Source organism: Coturnix japonica, chromosome 6 (genome assembly GCF_054131305.1).
Source record: "Coturnix japonica strain WE chromosome 6, WE-NBRP24, whole genome shotgun sequence".
NCBI lineage: Eukaryota > Metazoa > Chordata > Aves > Galliformes > Phasianidae > Coturnix > Coturnix japonica.
Window position 1 is genome coordinate 23851269 of NC_140668.1, and position 23819 is coordinate 23875087.

Below are 23819 nucleotides of genomic sequence, written 5' to 3' on the forward strand. Positions count from 1 at the left end.
GCTGGTGGAAGTTTTGAGGATGAGGGTGTCAGGTGTTTGTGTGTTAAGTTGAAATGGTAGTTTTAAAAACTGAAACTGCCTGAGCTGGTGTATTGTAAAAGCCATTGCTGGGAGAATCCGTGTTTATGAAGATCTGAGTATCCTTTCTGAAAGCATGACAGGTATGGTGAAGTGTTTGATGGAGCCTGCCTGCAAGGAGATGCCTTGAGCCTTCCTGCCAGGTCATCCGCGGTGGGATCTCAGAGTGGTGAATCACAGGCAGGGAGCAGTGCTGTTTTCCTTCTGCTCTGCATACGGAGCTGGCCATTTCTTTTCCCACGGGGAAGATGTCTGTATTGCTGCTGGCAGCTGCGTTTGCATGAAGTGCTGGGGGAAAGACCTCATGCAAAACCCCTGACCAGCTGTGTGTCCCCTTCCAGGGACGCGCTTGATGCTGCTGGTGTGCTTTATAATCGAGTTGATGAGGGCGTTCACCGGCTGGTGATGGTGTCAAATAAACGCATCCAGGAACTGGAGCTGGTGATGGAGTTTGAGAAAGTGGAAGAATGTTTTAAGGAGGTAAGTAATGCCTGTTAAACCATTCTTGTGACTGCCTGCTGCCACCCTCTGACTGTGAGTACCACAGCAGGTGCGTGTTGATCTGTCCTGTGGAGATAGAGAAGAATGTCTGCAGACCCTCGTGCAGACCAGGCTTGGATGTGGGGTATCTTGTCACACTGCTCACCAAAAGTACCCTCCCAGCATGAGTGCTGAGGAGCCATTTCTCATATTCCACCTCGGTAAGCAGCAGAGCAATGGCAGTGAGCTGGCAGTGAGCTCATGTGTCCCTCAGGGCTGTAGATGGTGCAGAGTTTGCTTTCATCCTCCTGCTGAATGAGCCACACATCACATACCCTGTGCAAGCTGCCATTCCCTGCTGTTCTGGTGTTGACTCCTGCGCACTGCCCAGGTCCCTGCTGTTGGATAAGACCCAGACACACACCTTTTGCTTCTGGGTGCAGCCCCTATACACAGTCCTCAGGTATGTGAATATACCCATCCTTAGCCCAAGAGCTGTGCTTAACCCTGCAAGCCCCTGCAGGTCTGTGAGAGCTTCAGCTTTCCTTCTCGTGGTGTTCCTTAAAGCTCTTTAGCTGTAGGGTAACTGAAGCAAACAGACTGATTTTTCAGAAAGACCTTTGAAACCTCAATCCATGTAGATAAAGAACTTGTTAAAAATAGGTCAGGCTTTTTGAGTGTCCTTCAGGATCTTATCAGATCATTTGGTGTTGCAGGTCTGAACTTTGCCTGTAGGTTATGGAGTCTCAGAGTCTCCTTTGCTGTAACTCATCAACAAGGAGATGTTTTATACATCTCTTCCTAGAGCTTGTGCATGTGTGTATGAAGAACTGTGTACACACACTCATACACACATACATGCATGTGTTTGAAGGATGGTGCACTGTTTGGAGCTCACCTTAGGAACTTGTATCCTTGAAGAGCAAGGCTAGGGCCAGTTTCTCCATTTCTCTGTTGTTCTTTTGGGCTCTTGTCTGGACAGAACTGGACTTGCAGAGGAATCTGTAGCCTGCCTGTCGTTTTCATAGGCTACAGTGGATCCTTTAAAGACTCCCATTTGGAGGTAGGCGCTTGGGCACTGTGCCTTGTGTGTTCAGGACAAGAAGTGTGATGTAAGAACCTGGTGAAGTCTCCCTTAAATTCATGGGTTCTTAATCCAAACAAAAAGCAGGAGACAAAAGTGAGTTCCCAGCCTGTCTCTTCTTTTAAGTGTGCCTCTGAACAGGTGGCAGCAGCACTGTGTGCCCCTCTGTGCTGCATGTCGTGACCTGGGAAGCTACTCCATCTCTTACTTCTGTGGATGGCTTTGCCCCGTGGGCATAGGCCCTTTCTCAATCCAGAAGAGTAGGGGTTCATCTTTGAACGTGGGTTAAGTTGGATGGATGAGGAAAACAGAACTAATCTGTTCTTCCAGGTGCAGCTGATTCCAAAGCACTGCAGACCAGTTTGCCATCCTGTTTTTAAAATGCTTGTTTAATGGTGATGGTGTTATCCCACTTGGTCTCCTGTGTCTGCTTTGCTTTTAGGATACAGCTGTTTGTTGTTCACCTATGTTTGAGGTTACGGGCTTAAAATGGGTGGTGACAGGGCTGTAACCTATAGTTACTGCACAGCAGTAGAGCCAGCGTTGCAAACTGCCTTCAGAAAACCCATATCTGAGAGTCACAGAGATTTCTGAAAGATTGCTGGTGGTGAGAATTCATCAGTGTGTTTGCACTGCCATCGTTTATGTGCTGCCAGTCAGAAAAGGGAAGTGGTATAAGGAGCCTGGCAGCAGGGAGGTTTAATCCCACTGGGGGTAACAGTAATAGCAATATCTGGCTAGCCTGCAGGATGCAGAGCTTGCTTTAGACCGTGGATCACCCAAAACAGAAACAAAGCAGTTCCTTGCCCTGTTTAAGTCTCAGGTTATGTGAGCAATAGCAGAACTTTGCAACTACTTGGTAACATGAAGTGGAAAAACTCTATGCAGGAGGTTCACACTGAAATGCCAGGATGGGGAAAAAGTGTACGTGCAGATTTTTTCCAGTAATGAAATGACCGGTGTTATGAGAGCAATTCCCTGTTCTTTCCACATAAAGGCCCGCCTTGGTGAGTAGCACAGAGTGACTAATAGTGGAGCTTTTCCCTTTTCTCCTAGGTCAGCAGTTGGATTGAGAATGTTGGCAGAAAAAAGCTAAAGGAGATGATCAACCTGGACGATTCTTTGGAGATGCTGCTTCAAGCACAGAAGCAATTCAGGGAGTTTGATCTTGTTGCCAGCGTAAGTGTTGTCTGATTGGAAAAACGTGTTCTCCAGAGCCTGAGTTGGCAGCGTGTGTGCGTGCTCAGCCAAAGCCACGATGCTGTGGCAGCACTGGTAGAAGAGGGTTCATCACCAAGGTGTTGGTGTCATTCCTTTACACTACTTAGCTTCTCTGCTCTCCTCTTGCAGACAGAGCCACCAGCTCTGCCCCTCAGGAAAGAGGAACCATCATCGTCTTTGATTCTAGTTGACCTCTTGGTCTTAATGGGTAGACCCTTCTAAGCTGCCATGTGGCTAATGTAAATCACAGCAGATGTCAGGACTGTACAGAATTCTGCTGTAAACAAATACAGCTCTGCTCATTTGAATTGAACCTAAACCCCGCTCTAATTAGTCCCAGCTTAATGACTTTGATCTACTATCCGTGTCAGATCTCTGTCCTCATATGCAAACACGTTTTGCTTTCAGGAATATTGCAGGAGAGGACAGGAAGCACTTAAGAAGATGGATCGTTGGGAAGACTTTTCCTCTGTGGACGTAGATTCTTACAGATTGAAGCTGCAGACCTACAGGGATCAACTGGAAGAATTCTGCACTCAACTGGATGAAAGCAGGCATCGAGTCTGTGAGACAGTCAGGCTGTATGAATTCTTTGACAAGGTGAGACAAGGCAACTGCTGCACAGAGGAGGGTGTAAAAACCTGCTCAGACTCAGTCCGGAGTGTGGTTGTTTATGAGATATTTAGTGTGCACGCCAACAGGGAGCTGACAAATCATGATTTGCATTGATTTTTCTTTCCAAGTCTGTATGTGGAAGAAAGGATTGGTGTGTGTTTAAGAAAACATCCAGGTCTGTTAAGAACAGAGATCTCCTGTCTGAGCTGTAAGCTGTAGGCCTTTTTTTGTAGCAGTGCTGGATTAGGCCACCACGCCAAGGTAGGCTGCCCACATTTTGTTGGTGCTGCATCTTTACACACTGGTAAACTGAGCCTGATGGCATGTCCTGAGTAGCACCCTATTATTCAATCCTAAATTTAGTCCAGTTCTTCTCTTTTGGAGACATGCAGAAGGATGTGGAGAGCTGGGGAGTGTGGCCAAGGGGTACAAACACTGAGTGGCTCTTGGTATCTGCAGAGCCAGGAGGAGAGGGTGCTTGTGGTGGCTGCAATGGGCACATGACCTTCTCACCTGTTTGGCTGAATGCAAACACGCCGTTCAGGAGACCTGCAGTTGCATTTGGTGTGATTTAATTTCTAAAGTTGCATATGAATAAACAGTAGGATTTTGTATGTGCACTTAAAAGTACAGCTCTGGCACGCACAGAGGACCAGGGAGCCCGTGCTTCACTTACTCCACACTTGTACAAACATTGGGTTTTAAGTTCTCAAATTCCAGAAAGAATAGACGCTGAAAGTTAAGCTGTACCAGATGTAGGTGCCACTTAGTTGCTGTCTGTGAACTGCCTTGGCAGCCAGAAGTGCTCAGAGAAGGGGGTGGAAACTCAGCTAAACATGAAAAACATTGAGAAGCGTCCTGTGCGAGGGAGGAAAGTGGAGAAGGCAGCTCAGAGCGTTGCTGTCGTGCCATGTGAGGGCTGCTTGTTTGCTGATGCTCAGCAGGTCTGCTCTGGCTCATCTCTGCAGTTTGCAGTGCAGGTGGGAGACCCTCTTTTTGTGGCATTTCTTTCTCAGGGCAGTGAAGTCCTGGTAAAGAAGGCTGTTGCTGTACTACTCACAAACTGAGGCACACAGAGGTGCCACACCTTGTGCAAAAGCTTGGCAAGTCTCTGCCCAAGCCAGACATCAGACCTGTGTGACCCAACCCAGCTGAAGTTGGGGATCTCTGTGAGCTGCAGAACCTGGTGGCTGCTCTCTCCTTGTTCAGGTGTGGGTACTACAGCCCATGATAACTCCTGGGCTGCCAGGATGGTCAGCTGGGTCTTTGAAGCTGCAGACAAACACCCATCAGAGCTAAGCCTTATTTGGATCATTCCTAAGGCACAAATGTTCCACAGCCCCCAGAGGTGGCCCATTTCTTTTCTTAGCACTGCTTATTTGACTTCTTTTTAGTGCAGGCTGAATGGCAGCGGCATGGCATGTTTGCTTGCTGCTTTGGTGCAGAGGGGAGGTTTCCATTGTAGTGAGGGAGCAGGATTTTGGTCTTACCAGTTTCAGTAGAACTATAAACAGCGTTAGTGTTGTAAATACAGTATATGGGTATTGTGAACCAGTGGCCAACTGAAACCAGGGGTGTGGAGGGGATGCATCCTGCAGCTGTGGGATGAGTGTGCAAACTGCTGCACAGTGTGGAAGCTCTTTGTGCCAGTTACTTTAATCTTGACCCCAAAATTTCTGCCTTCCAAAAGCAAAGCCAGTGGTGGTGTCTGGGAGGTGGGGGAGAAGCCGAAGATCCTGTCTAAACTGATTTCACTCTCCTCTAATGCTGAGCTGCTTTGACCTTATTGCTGTGATCTTGTCAGTGCCTGCCTAACCCCCTTCTCTCTTCCCTAATATCTGAAGGGATCAACAGCAGGAGTCAAAACAGAGTAATGTCCTTGATTTCCTTCTTGTAAAGAGCCTGCGGCATGCCAGACCCCAGGATTCAGGGAAAAGCCTGGAGATGCGTAAGCAATGTACACTATGGTAATGAGCTGGCAAGCTCAGATGTCTCCAAATGTCTCATTCTGTGCCAAGGGAGTGGAGCGCCCACCACAGGGATCGTGGTGTTTGTACCCTCATACTGCACTGTCTGCGGGGGGTAGGAGCATTCTGCTGGCCTCCTGCCTGCACGTGGTGAGCACACCGTGCAAAGGGTGCAGAATGTGGCTGCCAGGCAGGCTGTGGAGGGGGTCAGGAGCACCTCGTATGGCCCCTCACGCTGCTGTGCTGTGTTTTTTGCTGTTTGGCAGCCCCAGTGGCCCATCAGAGCGCTGAGCAAGCTGGGTAGGGCCAGACCACATGGAGCTCATACACGGGCTGGCAGGATTCCCTTCCCAAAGCCACAACCTGTGCCAGGCTGGATGTTTCCATTAGTCGCCGCTTCCTTTCTTGGTGCCTGGAAAGGGCTGTGGGTGGCTGGGCTGAGGCAGGAGTGGTGCAGGAAGCTGCTGTCCATCTCTGACTGCGGGCAGAGCATTGTTTGAGTACCACAGACTCAGCACAGGCATACTGTGGGACATGCCATCTTCCCGTGGCTTTGAGCCTGGTTTGGCCTCTGTCCCTTGTTTACTCAGTTCCACAGCAGCGATGGGATCTGGCAGTGCTTTGGAGGAGAAGTGGGAAGCTGAGCAAGCAAGGGTGTGTGTTGTACCAAAAGCACCAATGTTGGCTTCTTCTTGAGGTTCCTGGAGGGGAGACCCTTAGCATCCCTCGCATGCTGCCTGTCCTGGCTTCACACTGGCTCTGCAACAAGCACCCTGTCATTACCAGGAGCTAGAGCAAGCCTCCTTCTCTGTGCTTACCTTGTTAGCCTATAGACTTCTTCCTCTCTTGAGCTTTTTTTAGGCTAAGTTATTTCCCAGCTCGTATTTACTCTCTCTGTATGCTCGTGACTTTATAGTGAGCAAAGTGCCCTGCTGCTTGCAATCCCAGCTTGAATTCCCCCCCTCCTCCCCACCGAGAGCCATGTGCCCTGTCTGCAGCTAACTGATGTGGCACATCTGATGAGCCAGAGCCCACAGCTCAGCCTTTGCCAGCACTGGGCTGTCAGGCAGTCCTGCAGGAGGTCAGTAGTGAAGACATACAGTGCTATTGGTAAAATGTCCCTGCTGGAAGAAAGCACTGATCCAGCCAGACAGGGCAGAGCAGCATCCCACTAGCTCAGCACCTGCATACCCTGCAGCTGTGACGCAGCTGGTACCAGAGCCCTGGATCCAAACTACCCACATCATTACAGGAGGGCCTGGGGCAGCCTCAGCCCCAGAGGCTCTTTTCTGGCTTGTCAGGGTGTTGTGCAAGAGGTCTGTTTTGGTGGGAGCTTTGGAACCTTGCCTTGCATCTGCTTTGCGAGGGAAGCTGTTCAGAGGCTCAGTGCTTGGGACTGTTGGGGTGAGGTTACTTAACAAATGATAGCGTTTCCCTTGTTGAGATTTCTTTGGACTGTGCTCTGCAGCCTTTTCTTCAGCATTTCTCTGGGCCTTGGATCCCATCAAAGGAGCCCAGGGGGGAGCAGGGATCTCCAGCCAGGACCTCCTGCTTCTGAGCCCTGCTCAGCATGTGCCAAGCGTGGCCCAACCTCTCTCCATCTGCACTGGCATTTGTGAACACACTGCTTGCTCTCACGTGCGGTTCTGCTTGCACGGTGGATGGCTCTTCTCTTCCTCTCACTCACCCCGGCGCCACTTTGTTCTTTGTGGCTTAGAAAACAAAGCCTTTGGCAAGTGAAGGAGGTGCCTACCCTTCCTGGGGGAGGGCCAGCTGGCCTGCATTTGATTATGGCAGCGCCTCCTCATCCCTCCCCATTGTCCTTGCTGCTGCAGGCATGCCAGCGTTCTTGCGCTCCATCCTGTGAACAAGTGCTGCTGCCTCTGGGGCCCAAAGAGGGGCTGGGGGCCTTCCTCCCCCCAGCCTAGCCCTTCTCTGTGGATCTCCATGCTCTCCATGCACTCTCCCTTTGAGCTAAACTCACTCCGTCCGACCGCAGCCACAGACAGACACAGCAAACACTCCTGTAAGTACCAAGTGTCCAGCGGGACTGGCTGACGTGTTGCTTGCATTGAGATTTGTTTGGAAACAGTGTAAAGGAGGCTTGTGTGAGTCCTGCATGCATCAGAGTGCTCTGTGTGTGTCTTCTGTGTGTGTGCAGAGCCCCCTGCGTCTTTGCATGGTCCCTCTGAACTCCAGGGCTGTGCTCTGTAATGCAGCAGCGTCTGATTCTTAGAGGATGCTGCATGGTCTTCATAGCAGGTAGGGTTTAACTGCATCTAGGAGTTGCTGGTAGGGACCCACACCACCTGGCAGATGTTTTGGTGCCCCCTGGGCTGCTGTCAGGTTGTGGGCAGCACAATGGAGTTGGTGCAGGCTTTGGGCTGTTGAGACTCACTGCTGCTGTGTTCCCAGGGACAGAGCTGAACTCTGAAAGCTCACATCAGAGCGTGAGAATTGACTGCCTTCAGTAGATCCCATCACCTGGAACCCCCCCCCAAAAGTCACAGCTGCTACCTGCTGAGACTTTTGCTTTTCTGCCTGAATTCTGCTGGCGTATTCTGCCAGATGTAGCATCCCAGACCATGAATTAAGAAATGCCAGTTCCCGTCAGGCAGCAAGTTATTGCTGTATTACCTTTTTTGCTCAGCCCTTAGTGAGGGGAGCAAGGTTGTGAATACTGGTCTGCAGGAAGCTGGAGATGAGCCTGGGTAGTTGGACCCAGAAGAGAGTTAACTGTACTTAAAGGGCTTTGTGATTCCCAGCTCTGGGAATGGACTTGGAGAGGAACTGCGGAGTGTAAGTGTAAAAAGAGACACCTGATGTGTCATCACTGTAGAGCACTTATTACAGGCAGACACACGGGTCGTTGTGCCCCTGTGTTTGTTAATATCAGACCTGTGCAGGTCAGAGCACGGTTCTGCCTCCAGCACTGCTGAGAGAGCAGGGCCTTCACCATGGCTTACAGCACAGTCTCTTTAATAACAGGTGCTGTTCTCCTTCTGCCTCTGCACAGAGCAATTGACTTGACTTTTCTGGGGAAAGGCTGCGTGAAATCCCTAATTAACAGCTTTCATTTGCTTACTGGTGGAAGTGCTGAAGATGATGAAGGTGTGAGTAGCACAACAGCAAATTGTGGCTGTGCCTTCCTGATGCTGTGAAGCTGCTCTAGGGGAAGCCCCCCGGTGTCTGACATCTCTCTTCTCTCTCCTTCCTCAGTTCTATTGTCAAAGTGGTGCCCTAGACATGCATCTCTCCTGCTTTGCTCTCTCATTTCAGGGGTGTCCATTTTCATATGCGGTCTCAAGCTCTTGGGGGATTGAGCCTACAGATTGGAAAGTCAATCCTCTTGTCGAGTTCATGCAAGGTTAATGTATGAAATCTCTCCCTGCTTCTTCCTGCCAGCATTTTGCTGGAGAAGCCTTCCTGCAAGGTTAATAAGTCCCATCAAAGGGTATTCTTTTATCAGAAAGCTTCTGAAGCTTGAAGTTTACAAGGAGCCCTGACAATGTAAATCCAACCTGTGTTAGTTTTTTGGCCTTTCAAAACTAGTTGCTTGGAAAATGTTTTATGAATTCTCCGCTAATTTCCTTTCTAGATCTACGTCATCTTGCTTATTTTCTCTTTGTTCACCAACACCTTCATTGCCAGCTTGGTGTCAGCACTGTTTTTAGCTCCCAGCGAGCCCTGTGACTGCAGAAGGCTGAATGGTGGGAGCTCCAGCATCCAGTGCTCCTCTCTAGGAGGAAGCAGTGTTTCCTGTCAGCAGATATAGGGATTTCCTAGCTTGGGTTCCAGCTGACCTGTGAGAGGAATGCATTGCACTTGAGGTGCAAGATGTGATGCTTGCAGAGGTCTTCCCTCAGCTGGCCCCCAGCCTTGGGCATGCGAGCAGGATGTCGGGTTTGGATGCTTTTTATTTGCTTGGATCTTGGGACGGGAGCTGTACAGGACGGCAGGCGTTCTGAATGCTCGTGTGCTGGCATCCATCTGGATACTTGGATCCTCCTGGAGTCTGGAATTCCCTTTAGTCACGGGAGTTAAATAGATCTGTTCGGGCAATCTGGACATGGAGCTGCCCTCGGCTTACAGATGGAGCTGTGGCTCACAATGGCTTCGATCTGCATATCAAAGCCCTGCCATATGGACAGGGCTCTGCCCAGGCTCCTTTGGTTGCTCCAGGGGGGCTCAGGCCCTTTCAGTTTGCCTCAGTGTGTCCCTTAAACCAGGGGCTGAAGGAGGGAGGCCCGACAGATGTGCTGGTGCTGGGTTTGGTTTCAGCCCCACATCTCCTGAGGCAGAGCCTTTCTCCTAGCTCAGCTGCAGTGGAAGGAGCTGTGCCGTGGGATGGTGATGCACAGGTTGGTTTGCTCTCTCCTCTTGTCCCCACAGATTGTTTTTAGGGCTGGAAAAGGCCGTTTGGGCATCCTGCCCTTCCCTTCAGCCAACCAAATCACAGCACATCCTTTAGAATGAAGCACTTTGACTCAGTGAGTCACAGGGGAAAGGATGGGAATTGAAGAGTACAGTGAAAGCACCAATGCTCCCCATCCAAGCCTTAGGGTGTGCTGGAGGTTTCACTGTCCTCAGCTGAGCATGGAGGATATCATTAACCAGGAGCCAGTGCGGGGCTATTACAGGGGGATTTGCACAGTGTGGTGATGAGGCTGTTGGGAGAAGTGTAGGAGCCTCTTGAGGTGACATCAGTCTCAGAGTGGAGAATGATTTGCTGCTGCTGTGCAAGGCACCAGCTCCAGTGAGTCACCGCTCTTGCAGTTGTTTGGTGTTGAATTGGCCTGCAGCTCTCACCAAAAGGAGTTCTACCCTTGGCTAAAAAAAGCATGAACTCTCTGCCCTTTTCCTCCTCCTTCTCCTATAGGCAGTGGTTGCACGTTCACAAACACACATTCACAAGCTGTCTTTGCTCCTATAGCACAGCGCTGCTGAGCTCTCTGCTGCATGCCCCTACTGCAGCTGTGCTGTTGGCAGTCTCCAAGGGTGAGGCTGAGCTGGTACACACTGAGTAACTAGTGAGACATCAAGAAGGAGGGAGGATGATACGAAGGCTGTGAAGCAGCACTGTTCTTTAGTAAGAAGGGATGGTAAGCAGAGTTGTACTGACAGAAGAGCTTTGTGGTGAGAGCTCATGAGAAGATGGACAGTGCTTCAAACACAGAGGCTGGTCTGTAGCAAACACAAAGGTTAAAGTTTCTGACTGTGCTGGGAGCAACCTTAATTCCCAGTCCTTTGGGCTCAGGAGATATTTAAATGCTGAGACAGCTCTGCTGATGAGACAGAAATAAGCAGTGAGGAATCTACTTAAAGGCATGGAGCAGAAAGGGGAGAGAGTGGGGGAAACTGCACCTTGTGTGCTGCTGGGAGGTTCTCTGCAGCTGCAGAGAGGGCAGGCCTCAGGTGTTCACTGCCCAGCTTCCAGTATAGTGAATATAAATATACACGTACACCATGTCTGGCACAGATTGCTCTGTGGAAGCTCTGAATCGCAGCGAAGCGAGGGTTATTGTGGCTTGTTGTGATTCATTAGTTGAGTCAGCCTGCTCCTAATGGAGCCACGCTAGGTGTTGCTTGGCAGTTGCAGCAGTAAAAAGAAGCACAAGCACTTGCCAACTGCAGAGCAACCAGCCACAAGTGCCCTTTGGGTCGTCGTGTTGCCATCAAGAGAGGAGAAATTGTGCACAATCCCATTTCATCCAATTATCTTCTCCTGTAATTTAGCCTCTCCTGGTCTTGTCAAGGTGCAGCTGCCCAAGAGCAAAGGAGGAGAGCTTTGAGCTCTGTTCACCTTCACCCGAAGTGCTGCTGCAGTTTCTAAGTGTGTTTCTCTGATGAGTTTCTCCTGTTCTTGTTCTGCAGTTGAGGCTGCCTGTGGATCCATCCCTCTCTGATGCCCTTGTGGTCTGTTGTAATCCCTGCTGACTGCTGCCACTTCCCCATGCCTTTTTCTTTCTTGCCCAGCTGTGGGTATCTGCCTCTTCTCTCATTCTTACACCCAGGGGATTTAGTCTGTGCCTGCCCGTCACCCTTTGTCCCCCTGTGGTGTTAGTACAGCAACTTGGTAACAGGCAGCAATGCAAATACTGGACTGAAACTCTTCCTTGCTAGTGTAAGCAAACTAGTGATGTTAATGGTCAGCCCTATTGGGGATGGGGGGAGACATCAGGGACACAGCAACTCAGGGTTCATTTAGCTTTGTCTTTCAGGAGGGTGCTTAAAGCTGAGCTGCAGCCCTGCAGAACGTGGTTTTGGTTAGTCTGCTTTCTGCTGCTAATGAATCCCAGACAGGACTTCGCGTGCAGTGCGGAATAGACAAATGCGACAGGGTGGGGGACAGGGTAACAGCAAACCTCTGCTTGTAACTGGTGGCTTTGCTGAAAGGCTGCGATCTGAAATTGCATGCTTTCTTGTACCTCCAGGGGCAGCTGCTTGCTTATACAGCCCCAAATCCTGCTAGAAGTGAGCAGAGGCTCAGCGTTGAGACATGGGAAAAGCGCTGCAACACCCAGAAGAGAATACCCTCTTTACTCCGCAGCTCTCCTTTGTTGGGTGGCAACTTGCTTTGCATCTTGCTTGCACTTGGGGTTGGTGGGGCTGTTTTCTCTCTTGTTTCTGCTCTGTGAAAGAAAGGGGACCTGGCCTGCGCCCAGGCAGGCTGTCCTCCACACACTTCAGTAGTTCTCGTGTGAAGCACAGTCCCTTCCCCCCCGCCTGCTCTCTGGTTTCCAGGGCTCCTCGATCTGGTATTTAGGCTAGCAGCATTTGCTTGTGAATAGCCAAGCACAGCCGTGGGCTGCAGAAGTGGCCCTGCCTCAGTCGGCTGCAGAAGATGGTGATGCACGGTGAGACATGGAGCCGCTCCATCCCACTGGGCAGGTAGGAGGGAGTATATTCTTAATTAACCATCCTGCCCTCTGCAGGTCCTGCAGCATTGCTCTTTCGCTGTCAGTATTGAGGCTGAGCAAAGTGTGAGTGGAACTGAGGAGCTTCTCTAGGTTCACAGAGCAGTGGGCTTGTTGCTGTCTGCAGACTGATAGCTCTTTCAGGAAGTTTTCATTCTGGATAACTTTGCTTTTGATATATTTCACTGTAAAATGGCTTTTTAACTGGGGTTGGTCTGAGCTGCTGGCATACAGGGCAGTCTGCAGCCATGAGTCCCTGCTGACATTGTGCCTAAAGGGACCTATTGGTGTCTAGGGCTGAGAGACCAGGAGGAATGTGGTGGCTTTGTGTTAGGTTCAGTCTGGAAGCAGTGATAGCAAATATTGGTTCACGTGTGATCTGGGACTGCTGGGAGGCCAGACCAAGCACCTTTCCCTGGCCTCTGTGCACAGATGGCACTTGTGCAGTGCCAGCAGAGACAGACATGGGGAGCTTCTGCCATCGATGTGGTGCCAGCTTTGCCATGATGAACGAAGCAGGGACAAGTGTGGTCAGCGGTGCCTTTGGCTGTTCTGTGGCCCAGTAACTCCCCAGGAGCCCAGCAGGACAGCCTGCTGCTGCTCCTTGTGCTGCAGGTGCATGGCCAGCCCTCTGCAGGCAGGAGGCACACTTCTCTTCTCCCTCTGATTGAGAGCTGCAGTAACTACTTGTCTATAGGACATAGATTGAAAGCTGAGGTAGAGGCTTCTTCCTGCCTGGTTCCACATCTCAGTGGGAGCATTGAGCCCCACTGCACTTAGAGCTGTGTTGAAAAGCCATGGCCCTGCTTACTCCCCCAGTGATCCATGTCTTCAGTGCCCATTGTGGTGTGGCTGGGTCGCTATGTGGCCTGTAATGACAGTGATGTCAGCAATGCTCTTACCTGTGTGGTGAGTCTTCCCCCTGCATGCTGGGGCACACTGCCCATGGACAGGGCTGCTGTTCCATGTGCTGAATGGGACAGTTGGAGCGGATGACGTGGCTGGAAAAAGCCTTGGTGGCCACTTAGCATGTTAGCAGGCAAGCTGTGGGGTGTGGAGGGCTGCTGCCATTGTGCAGGGAACAAAGCTGAGCTATTCACTAGCCTGTGACAGGCACTGGGGAGGGTAGAAATGCTGTGGGATTGAGTTCTTTCTGTCTGCTCCTGGCAAGGACTGTAAGACAGTATAGCATATGAAGATGAGGTCTGGTGGGGCTGTATCTTGGTGTGGGATGCAGCCCTCGTTCCTTCTCGCTGAGGTTGCAGGCAGATCTGTAGATGAGAAATAAAAGCAGCTTCTAAACTGCTCCTCTCTCCCATTTGAGAATGGAAGTGAGGTCCCCAGTCTAGGGGAAGCCCTGCGTGGGACGTCTGCCCTCCTGGTGGCAATAAAAGCCAGGCTGTCCTCTGGGGAATACAGAAGCCTCCAGATCTTGGATAAATCAGACCCACTGGGATCTGGCATCTCATCTGCCCACTGCAAAGCCCTCTGACCCCAGCAGCACAATGCCTGGACTTGAGTGAGTGGCAGGTCTGGGGCCTGTACTGGTGATGGGGGATGAAGGGCTGCTGCTGTGTGGGGCTGCTTGAGAGGCGTTTTCACTGTGCAGCTGCTGGCTTCTGAAGCAGCTCCTTGCTCTGTATGAGTAATGGGGCTGGCTGCACGCACTGCACGCAGCTGCAGCTTTGGAGAGAAGTGCCTGCCCTCGGAGCAAGGCAAATCCTTGTGTGCAGCAGTCCTGACTGTCAGGGGGTCTGAGGCTGCAGCCTTCATTCCTGGGACTGAGCTCAGGGTATGTGGGGCCATGGCAGCCAGGCACTCTTCCTTAGATGTATAAATAAGCTGGTAGTGTGATGGCATTTCATCCTACTTCTACCACTCAACTGATGGGGCAGAGCTGTACCTGCACAGCCTGTGTCTGCTCCACTTAAGCTGAGCCTTGTGAAACTGCTCCCAGTATTTCTGCAGCAACAGAAATAACCTGCAGGGCCACACCACGGTGTGCAGATTCCTGCCAGCAGCTTCCTTGGGATCCCTCCAGGGAAGGCAAACATGCCCAGCAGTGTGGGCACTGCGGTGGCAGTGGGGCTGTGGCCGAGCAGCCGGCACAGCTGAAGCCTTCAGCATAAGGAGCTGTTTGTTCTGCTGAATTGTTAAGCCCCATTGACAATAGCAGCCCCCCCATCACTCACACTTGAGGAACTGCGTTGGCCACACACTGATCCTTTCTCTTGTCTGGCACTTTGGGCACTGAGTTGGGGTTATTCTTCCCTGAGTGCCTCTGACTGGTTGCTGCCTTTTGTTCTGCAGGCGTACGAGTGGGCCTTGGAAGGGATGCGACACCTCGCCTGCATCAGCATGGAGGAGTGCAGCTCCACCGAGCACTGCGCCGGGGTCATCAAGTGCCTGGAGAACTACAAGGAGCAGCACCCAGACATCAGCGATGCCCGCTTCCAGGAGATGAAGGAGCTGGCTTGCGAGCTGAAGAGTGACAAGGGGCTCAAGCAGTGGAAATTTGCGTGGTCCAAATGCCAGGAGACCAAGCTGGTTTTTGAAAAGAAGCTGGAAGCCGCCTTGAGAACCAGGAGGGCACTGCTGTCAGAGCAGCCACAGGTGGGCAGCGAGGCTGGCAGTGTGTCCCACCGCAGACACTCTGAGGGGGCTGCCCCCAGCCCGCAGTGGGACAGAACTCCTGGCATGTCCCACAGCCGGCCCAGTCGCTCCACAGGGTGGACTAAAGAGAAAACTCCCTCGCCATCCCTGAGTTGCCCTGGTGATTTTGGTGCTGGGGAAGAATTTGCCTGCCAAGCTGCTCTCGGGGCCGGGCCTCATGTTGGCAGAGTTACTTTTGGAAGCGGGGCCTGCAAGTCACCAAAACTGCCTGAGGAGAAGACAAACCTGGAGAGCATCTTAGAAACACTGGAGATGAAGCCATCCTGTGCTTCTACTCCCACCTCTGGGAAGCTGCCTCCCAAGAGGATGCTCCGTAAGGCCCAAAGCTTTGACCTGCCCTGTGGTGAGAGCCTGTGGTCAGGTTGCCAGAGGACGCTGAGTGAGCCAGCCAGGTATGGCAACACTGGTGTGTTCATCAAGGGGCTGGAAGTGAGCAGCACGGAGCTGGTGGACAGGACATTTTCGATGCGGCAGCTGGAGGGACAGCGGGGCTGTGGCTCTGCAGAGGCCAGGAGCTGGGGCAGGTGAGTGACCGCAGTGCTCAGTACTGCAGGGGGAAAGGGAAACGTGGGAGGTTAGTCTTCCTTTATGGCTTCTGTAGCATTGTTCCTCTAAAAGCAGGAAAAGAGCAGTTCTGAGATGAGGGAGCACTGCTGATAACAGGTGATGAGCATCTGCAGGAGTGTGGCACTCAAGGTCATACAAAGCCCATGCCACAGGTGCTGCAGCAGAGCAGAAGCAGTGTGTCATGCCCTCACACTCCTCTGGGGCTGTACCTAGACTGATAGGGAGGCACTTCTAGCACTCTGTGGCAGCTACTTCAGAGGTATGGTGGTGTTTGTAGTTGCCTTTTAGGGCTGTAATCTCTGTTGGAGTGACCCACAGCTGGCTTTTGTTCTGCTCTTTCCCTTCTCTGTCTTTGAGGATTCTGTTTTTTGTATTACTTCAGTATGTCTCCATATGGAGAGCCCTGGGATCTGAGATGTTCTTGAAAGGGAATCACCAGGCAGGTCTTTGAGCTGCTCTCATAGAAGAAAGAAAAAAAGAGTTCGGAATGGATAAAGATGTCCTGGTAGGGTGGTCAGGAAGGGTCTGTGTGCCTCCATCAATGTGCTGGATCCAGGCAGGAGTGGTTTGAAGGGTCTCACTCCAGCAATGGGAGCTGCTGGGCTCCTGTCCTCCTTACCTTCCTCTTCCTCCCCAAGTAGAGAAGTGGGATGGGGAGATCAGCAGGTGGGTGCAGCTCTGCAGGACCCAGTTTGCTGCTGGTGTGAGAGGTGAGAACCTTGAACTGGATGCAGGGACCACAGAGCTCCTCTGCTGCTTCTGCTCAGCAGCAGCTCTGCTTCCTTCTCTGGAAGGAGCTCAGCACGTGTCAGTAAGGCTCGCAGCAGGGGATGAGCACCAGAGACAGATGGCTGACCCTGTGCTTCTCAACGGAGCAACAGCATGTGCAAGTCTGGACTTCTGAACAGCCAAAGGAGCTGCAGGGAAAGCTGAGGAGCAGGGAAGGCAGGCACATGGTGCAGGTGGTTGTGTCTGGTGCTGCACTGCCTCGCAGTGGAGACCTCCAGTACTGAGGAGCAATTCAATCACTTCAGAGGTGCACGGAGTGACCTGTGCTAGGAAGTGCTGTGCAAAAGCCACTGGTGTTTCTGCTCTCCTTTTTTTGGAAGCACAGTGATTTATGGGAGCAGCCTGTTGTGTCCAGGAGCAGGACTGGACCCTGCTGAGGTTGGTTTAGGACCACAGCCAGCTTAGGGCTTCCCTTCCTGATCAGAAAATCTGTAGAGTTCCTTGGGTTAGCTGCCAAGTTTGAGTTCTCACAGAAGGCTGTGGGTCTGGGTTTAGGCAGTACTAAAGGAGCTGCGAGTCCCAGGGGAGGGTCTTAGGGGACAGCCCTTTGCTGCAGCATCCCTTCAGGGCAGCTGTTCTCTCCTGCAGCAAACTGCGGCACATCATCGATGAGATGGTGACCACGGAGCGGGAGTACGTCAGGTCGCTGTGTTACATCATTGAAAGCTACTTCCCTGAGATGGAGCGCCTGGATCTGCCCCAGGACCTGCGGGGGAAGCGCAGCGTCATTTTTGGGAACCTGGAGAAACTCTATGACTTCCACAGTCAGTACTTTCTGCGGGAGCTCGAGAGCTGCTGCAACCACCCGCTGCGCGTCAGCCACTGCTTCCTGCGGCACGTAAGGCATCACGCCTCCACACTTGCTTTCTGTGTGCCTATTAGCCTAGCTGCTCAGCTGTGCCTTGGTGGGCTATGGTTTTTACTGGGATGGTAAACACGTGTTTATTGGGGTACGTAATGAGCAAGGGGAAATGAACAGGAAAATGGATGGAAAAAGTCCTAGCTACTGTGGGAGAAGGAAGGTGAGAACATTCCCCTGCTCTTGCTGGACTTAAAGCCTGTCCTGATGGACAGGAGGCTCTGGTGCAGCCTGGGAGAGTCAGAAGTGCTGCAGTAACCAACCCAGGGCATGGCTGTTGCAGGTCCTAGGCCTGCCCAGGCCTCACTCACAAATCTCTTTTGCAGAAAGACCAGTTTGGGATGTACGCCTTATACAGCAAGAACAAGCCAAAGTCAGACTCACTGCTGGCCAGCCACGGGAACACCTTCTTCAAGGTAAACACTACTGGTTTCTCATGGTGTTTGGGTCACTGCCCTGTTTTGCCCAGCACCCTATGGCTTCTGGCACAGCCCTGCACAAGCGTACGTGGGGCTAGGGCCGTGCAGTGAGTGCTTTGGGAAGGTGCCCAGTACATGACAGCATCCATCCTGTTTCCCTGCAGAGTAAGCAGAGTAGCCCTATTGGGAAGATGAGGCCCTGGTCAGCTTGGGATGTGTCTGTGCCTGTGCAGGGCCTTGGGGCTGGCCTTGCTGAGCTGCTGCTGACACTGCTGTGTTTTCAGTTCAAGCAGGTGCAGCTGGGGGATAAGATGGACCTGGCTTCCTACCTGCTGAAACCCATCCAGCGCATGAGCAAATATGCCCTGCTCCTGAAGGACCTGATCAAGGAGTGCAGCGAGGCACAGGAGCAGGAGCTGGGCTACCTCCGAGCAGCAGAGGAGATGGTGAAGTTCCAGCTGCGGCATGGAAATGACTTGCTGGCCATGGATGCCATCCGTGACTGCGACGTATGTTTCAGTGTCCTCTCCTGCTTGGGGGCTTATCTGCATTTCTCTTCCCACCCCACCATGGGCTTAGGGTCTTTGGGTTGTGTGGCACATCCCTGTAGTGGTCAGTGTGCTGACTTCTGGAGCACAGGACAAGGGTGCAGTGGATGGGGCTTGGCAGCCTCCTGATCTGCTGCGGGCTCAGGGTGGAGGAAGATGGATTTAGCACAAGCAGAACTGAGGTGCTTGCTTTCTGACCTGGGTGTGCCTGTGTGGCAGCTGGGTGGGCATCCTTTCCTTGTCAGTTCACTTCATCCTCCAACAGGAGGCCTTCAGCTGGTGCCTTCAGCTGCCAGCCCAGAGGTGTGGGGTGACAGGAGCAAGTTGTCAGTGGCTTGTGCCACTTGGAAAAAGCTGCGGCTCTCACTTTAGCTTTGAGCTAGTTGTTATGGCCTGATGTAGCCACTAGCAATGCCATGCAGCCCAAGGGGACACAGTCCTTGCTTCTTCAAGGAGACAGGCAGTGGCCACTTCTTCCCCTATGGACCGCATATGGGACCTGTGCTCTGTGTCTGCCCAGCCCTGGGCTCCCTGCTGCTGGGAGGGCTGCTGGGTCCTTACCAGGCTGTTCCCTGTGGCCAGGTGAACCTGAAGGAGCAGGGGCAGCTGGTGCGGCAGGACGAGTTTGCCATCTGGCTGGGCCGCAGGAAGTGCCAGCGCCACGTCTTCCTCTTTGAGGACCTGATCCTGTTCAGCAAGCCCAAGAGGATCGAGGGTGGCTTTGATGTGTATATCTACAAGCGCTCCTTCAAGGTAAGGGCCGTTGTGTAGGTTGCTCTTGTGCAGGAAGTGACTCTGGACTTCTCCCTGAAGGTTTTGTGTCCCTTTTCATCGGTTCATCTTCCTCCCCTGCCCTGCCTGCCTCTGAGTGCACCTTTCCTGCTCCTGGTGTGGCCCCAGCTGATGCTTTGCTCTTCCTTCTTTCTGGCAGACTGCAGACATCGGTCTGACGGAAAACTCTGGGGACAGTGGCCTGCGTTTTGAGATCTGGTTCCGAAGGCGGAAGTCCAGCGACACTTACATCCTCCAGGCCAGCTCAGCTGAGACCAAGCAGGCCTGGACCAGTGACATTGCCAAGATCCTGTGGCAACAGGCAGCCCGCAATAAAGGTGTGATTCCTTCCCAGGGCGTCTGTGCCGCAAAAGGTGCGGGAGCCCCGTTCAGCTCGTGCTGTTCTGAGTAGGTTTGGAGCCTATTACCAGACAGCTTTGTGCAGCAAGCAGCCGTGTCCCTGCATGCAGCCTCAGGAGCATGTGCTGGGGTTGGCTGAGTGCTGTCCCTTCCCTGCCCCTTGTCCCTGGAAACCGTGATGGCAGTCCATACTTTGTGTGTCTGTGTGTCATGAGAGAAATGGGAGATGTCAGTATGGGTTTTCTCCCCCGTGAGAGTGGCACCGCTTGTGAAAAGCTCACTATTCTCCCCACAGCCTTGCTGTTGGAGTGGCAGCTGCCTGGCTCAGGCTGGCTGAGTCCCTCCCCTCCACCTCAAGCTTCCTGCTTGGCAGGACACTCACAGCTGGCATGGCACTGGACCCTGGGGCCAGAGCAAAGCATGACTGTTTGTGGAGACTCCTGAGGGCTGGGGAATGGTGGGAGAGCAGATGGAATGGGGGTATCTTGGGAGCAGCCTGCCCCTGGGGCAGCAGGATGCCTGCAGAGAGGGCTGGGGCAGCCTGGCAGGCGGCTGTGGGTTGCTGTTGAACACCTTGCTCTTCCCCTGCAGAAATCCGCATGCGGGAGATGGTCTCCATGGGTGTGGGCAACAAGCCATTCCTGGATATCAAACCCAGTGAGGCTGCTATCAATGACCGTGCTATCGACTACATCATGAAAGGCAGAGGTAGGTGCCAGCCTCGCCTGTCCCTGCTCCAGGTGAGCCCAGCAGGCTGGCACTCATGGCTTTTCTGTTGTGTTTTGTGGCAGCTGCCAGGACCAGAGCATCAATTGCAGTGTCTCTCTTTGACCATTCCAACCCCTACAAGAGGACCCAGGCGCAGCTCTCTGCTGGCGGCACTCCTGTTGCATATGGCCCATCTTCCTCCTCACTGCTGGGTCCCCTCAATCTGCACATGTACCTGGACCAAGCACTGCTGCCTGGTGTCCTAGCCCCCCGGCGCCCCTTTGATGTCAGCCCCTGCATTGAGGAAGATGAGCTGGAGCACGAGACAAGCAGCCAGCCATCACTGAGTACGTATGGGCTTCCTATGCTGCTGCACACTGGGGATATACCCTTGGTGTCTCTGTTCTGTGTGGTCATAGCAGAGCCAGCTCTGCTTGCTGGCCCCAAGCTAAGCTGTCTGTTGTTCAATCTGCAGTGTTGTTTATTACAATTCCTTAGAGTGTTTTGGTGTTTGTGGCTTTAAAGTGGCCCAGATAGCAGTGAGACTTACCTGTGGGCTTGTGTGACTGTGTCTCTGCAGGAGGGTTTGTTACTAGGTGCACGTGGCACTGGTGGCATAGGCCAAATTTGTGGTCCTCAGAATGACCTTCCTGTTTTTTCCCAGCCACAGAGAGCTCCGAGTCATCACACTGCATGTCAGGCAGCGGCTCCAGCGGCTCCGACAGTGGCTGTGTCTCCAGCATCCCACAAGAAAGCTTCTGTGAAGACATGGGTTCACCTCCCTATGTGCCCCTGGGCTCACAACACAGCTCTGCAATGGAGGGCAAACCCCGGTTCACGAACAGCCAGTACATTTCTGCAGTAAGTGCAAGCAGCCAAAGCACTCTCTTCACTCTGCCCGTTCCCACCACTACCTCCCCAGTTCAAGGCATTGCCTCTCACGTGGGGACTGAAGATGCTGCTTTTGGGCTGGGAGTCGCTGTGGGGAAGTGACACTTCCTCATGCAGAGACTCGCCTCTTCTGGGGCAGGCGAGAGCCCCCGTATTGTGAAAGCCTCACCTTCGGTGACCGAGATCCCTGAGGAGATGCACTGGAAAGGATCTGCAGTGCTGGAGGCTGCGTCAGGAGGGGATGCTGCACATCCTGGGGTTGAATGAGTGGAGTTGTGCCGCAGATGCTGCTCAGCTCCTTCCCTGGGATGTTTGGGCCTTCTGTGGGGAGCAGTGAGATGGAGCGGTGGGGAAGAATGGCAGCCTGTTGCTCTGTGATGTAACTGCTTCTCAGTTCCCGAGGGTTCTCAGCCACCGCCCTTCCCACTAGCTTGTGTCCTGACGCTGTTGCCCTCTAACCCTGTACTAATGCTGGCTTCTCTCCTCTGCAGAAAGCAGGCCAGGCCACCATAAGTCCCTCGACAATAGTGTGATCCCCTCTGCATACGTATACGGCCTAAGGAAGTGGAGTTGTTGTAAGTAGCCCCTAAAGAGGATTTTCCAGCTGCTCCAAGTGCTGGTCACGTTTGTCAGGAGCTCTGAGACAGTAGAGTCTCACCCTCAGCTTCCCCTGAGAAGCTTTCCTCGCACATTCCTGACCAGCCTCTGAGGCTCTCATTGATCTGATTAGAGTTGACCAACTCCCACAGCCAGAGCCATCACCTTAAATAACGTCTGATGCCTCTCTGGTTTGAAGGAGCAGAAGCAAAACCAGCAGAACCATGTTCAGGTAGCAGAGGTTGAGCACCACCTCATTCATGCGTCAGCGCTCAAATGAGCTTCTCTGCTCTCATTGCTGCCCAGCTGTCTAACCACTAACCTGTTTCTTGTGGCTGTTTGCCAGAATCCTGCTCTTCCTTTTGTCCCACTGAGTTCTCTTGAGGGGGAGTCCATGGCATTCTCCCTAAGCTGGATTTATCCCAGTTTCCTTTGAACCTCCCAAGGAAACTGTGGGCAGCACCAATCACAGGAGCCTGCTAGGCTGTGGGCAGAAAGTCCTGAGGGGAAACCACCAAATGTTGGTCCCCAGGATCAGGGCTTTAATGTGCAAGGCACAGGGTGACGGATGGTGGAGCCCATGCCTTGTGATCTGCAGGTTGGGGTGTTGTACTGACCTAAACAGTGCCAGCCACCGAGGTTAAGGCTGGGGATCCCAACCCCTTTTGGGGCAGGTAGCAGACAGGACCTTCTAAAGCAGTCACAGCTGCAGTGGGGTTTGCTGGCCCACTGTACGTGGCCTTGGGTGAGTCCTGAGGGACAGGGCAGCTCTCAGCCTGGAGAACACAGCCTCCCACTGAGGCACCTCCAGCAAAATGTTCTTTCTGCACCAAAATGCAGCTCTGTCAAACCATGGCTTTAAAGTATTTGGCAAACTCACAGCTGGCCAGGCTGGGGAGCTGCAGGCTGTGGATCCTGCCACCTCGTAGGAGTGCAGCCAGTCTAACCCATTGCACGGTGCTGTGTTCCAGGTTTGATTGCCATTTCAAACACACTGAAGACCCCAGGCCTCTGACCAGCAGGAGGAGACAGTCTTCATCTCTGAAGATGTTTTTACACTTAAACGGGCTCTGTCAGACAGCACAAAAGCTGCCCTCCGATGGGGGGAAGCCCGGGAAGGTTTCTGTCAGCTACGCTTATAACTCTGGTGTTGGATGGGACCTCGGGCATTTGATACTAGTTAGCCCTATATTTATAAGTAATAAGTAACATAGCTGTTTGGAAAAAAAAAAAAAAAAAAGAAAAAATGTATTATTTTTAAAGCTATGTGCTGTACAGATTTTTGTTACATTGACCCTGTTCCTATTTGTTCTGCAAGCTGCACATTTTATAAAGTTTTTGGAAGGGCAAGAAGAGAAACCAAGATATTTAAGAAAAGTAGAGTAACTTTCCGTTTCAGGGTTATATTGACCTGGAGCTCGAGCTTAACGTCCTTCCTTATGTTCTAAATATGTCTATCATAGCAGTAATTTATTTTCTTGGCTTAACACTCCTGTTTTAATAAAAGCAAGTTTCATTGTTACGGTGAATTGTTTTCTTCAGACCATTCTTCCAGTGCCTCGGTGCTGAGCTTCTCTGCCTTAACTCCCTGCTCTCCTGTGCTAACCCACCAGCTCGCCGTGCCCAGCAGAAGTGCCTTCCCCGAGGTGAGGTGTGGGCAGGGAGGAGGGGGGCTGCGTGTTGGGGGCTGAGCTGCGCCCCCCAGCTCCTCTGTGCAGCTGCTGGCCCAGTTCTCATTGAGCAGCAGCAACCTGAGGCTGCTGCTGGGCCAGCTGCAGGGGTTGTGAGCAGCCAAACTCAGACCACGCGTTACTCTCAACTTGTTCCTCTCGACTCTGGAAATACCTGTACTGTACGTAAAAATCTTGTTTATACTTAATGAGGTGAATGTGTCTTGTTTTGGTTTTTAAACAAAACTTATTTTGTAGGCGGCAGCTGGAGCACAGCTGACACCTTTGTTTATGAAACTGTATGGGGAATGGTTGCACTGGAATGCATTGAAAAGTTACTGTTCTAAAACCATTGCTAAGTTAATGCAAGGTTTGGGGGCTCTCAAGGCAGCAACTGCTCATGTCACCAGAGGGGAAGAGTTTACTAAGGCAAAAAAAACAAAAGCCCAAACTTGCTGAATGTTTCAGTTCCAAATGTTTCTGTATTGCTGGAAAAACAACCAAAACTCAACCCACAGACAAAAACCTCCATGTTTACCTGATGCTGGTTGGTTTTTTTTCAGGGTTTGATTTGTCTAATAAAGGTTATTTTCTTTATGTGAATC

At 52.1% G+C, this 23819-nt stretch overlaps 1 protein-coding gene across 10 annotated transcripts in view; it reads left to right on the plus strand.

Annotated features, from left to right (window-relative positions):
- PLEKHG4 (pleckstrin homology and RhoGEF domain containing G4) overlaps positions 1-23817 on the plus strand; it is a 68361-nt gene extending 44544 nt beyond the window's left edge. The window contains exons 11-24 of one of the 10 annotated variants that reach the window (XM_085551694.1): positions 420-558; positions 2699-2821; positions 3272-3463; positions 14673-15559; positions 16980-17229; positions 17577-17666; positions 17954-18178; positions 18800-18970; positions 19149-19362; positions 19940-20056; positions 20140-20403; positions 20721-20917; positions 21439-21522; positions 22516-23817. In XM_085551694.1, the coding sequence (XP_085407820.1) occupies positions 420-558; positions 2699-2821; positions 3272-3463; positions 14673-15559; positions 16980-17229; positions 17577-17666; positions 17954-18178; positions 18800-18970; positions 19149-19362; positions 19940-20056; positions 20140-20403; positions 20721-20917; positions 21439-21480 (2911 nt within the window). In that variant the 3' untranslated portion in view covers positions 21481-21522; positions 22516-23817. Of the gene's footprint in view, positions 1-419; positions 559-2698; positions 2822-3271; positions 3464-12199; positions 12337-14672; positions 15560-16979; positions 17230-17576; positions 17667-17953; positions 18179-18799; positions 18971-19148; positions 19363-19939; positions 20057-20139; positions 20404-20720; positions 21409-21438 lie in introns of those variants that run through there. The other 9 variants (XM_085551695.1, XM_085551696.1, XM_085551697.1 and 6 more) reach the window with 9 other exon arrangements.
- The last annotated feature ends 2 nt before the right edge of the window (positions 23818-23819 follow it).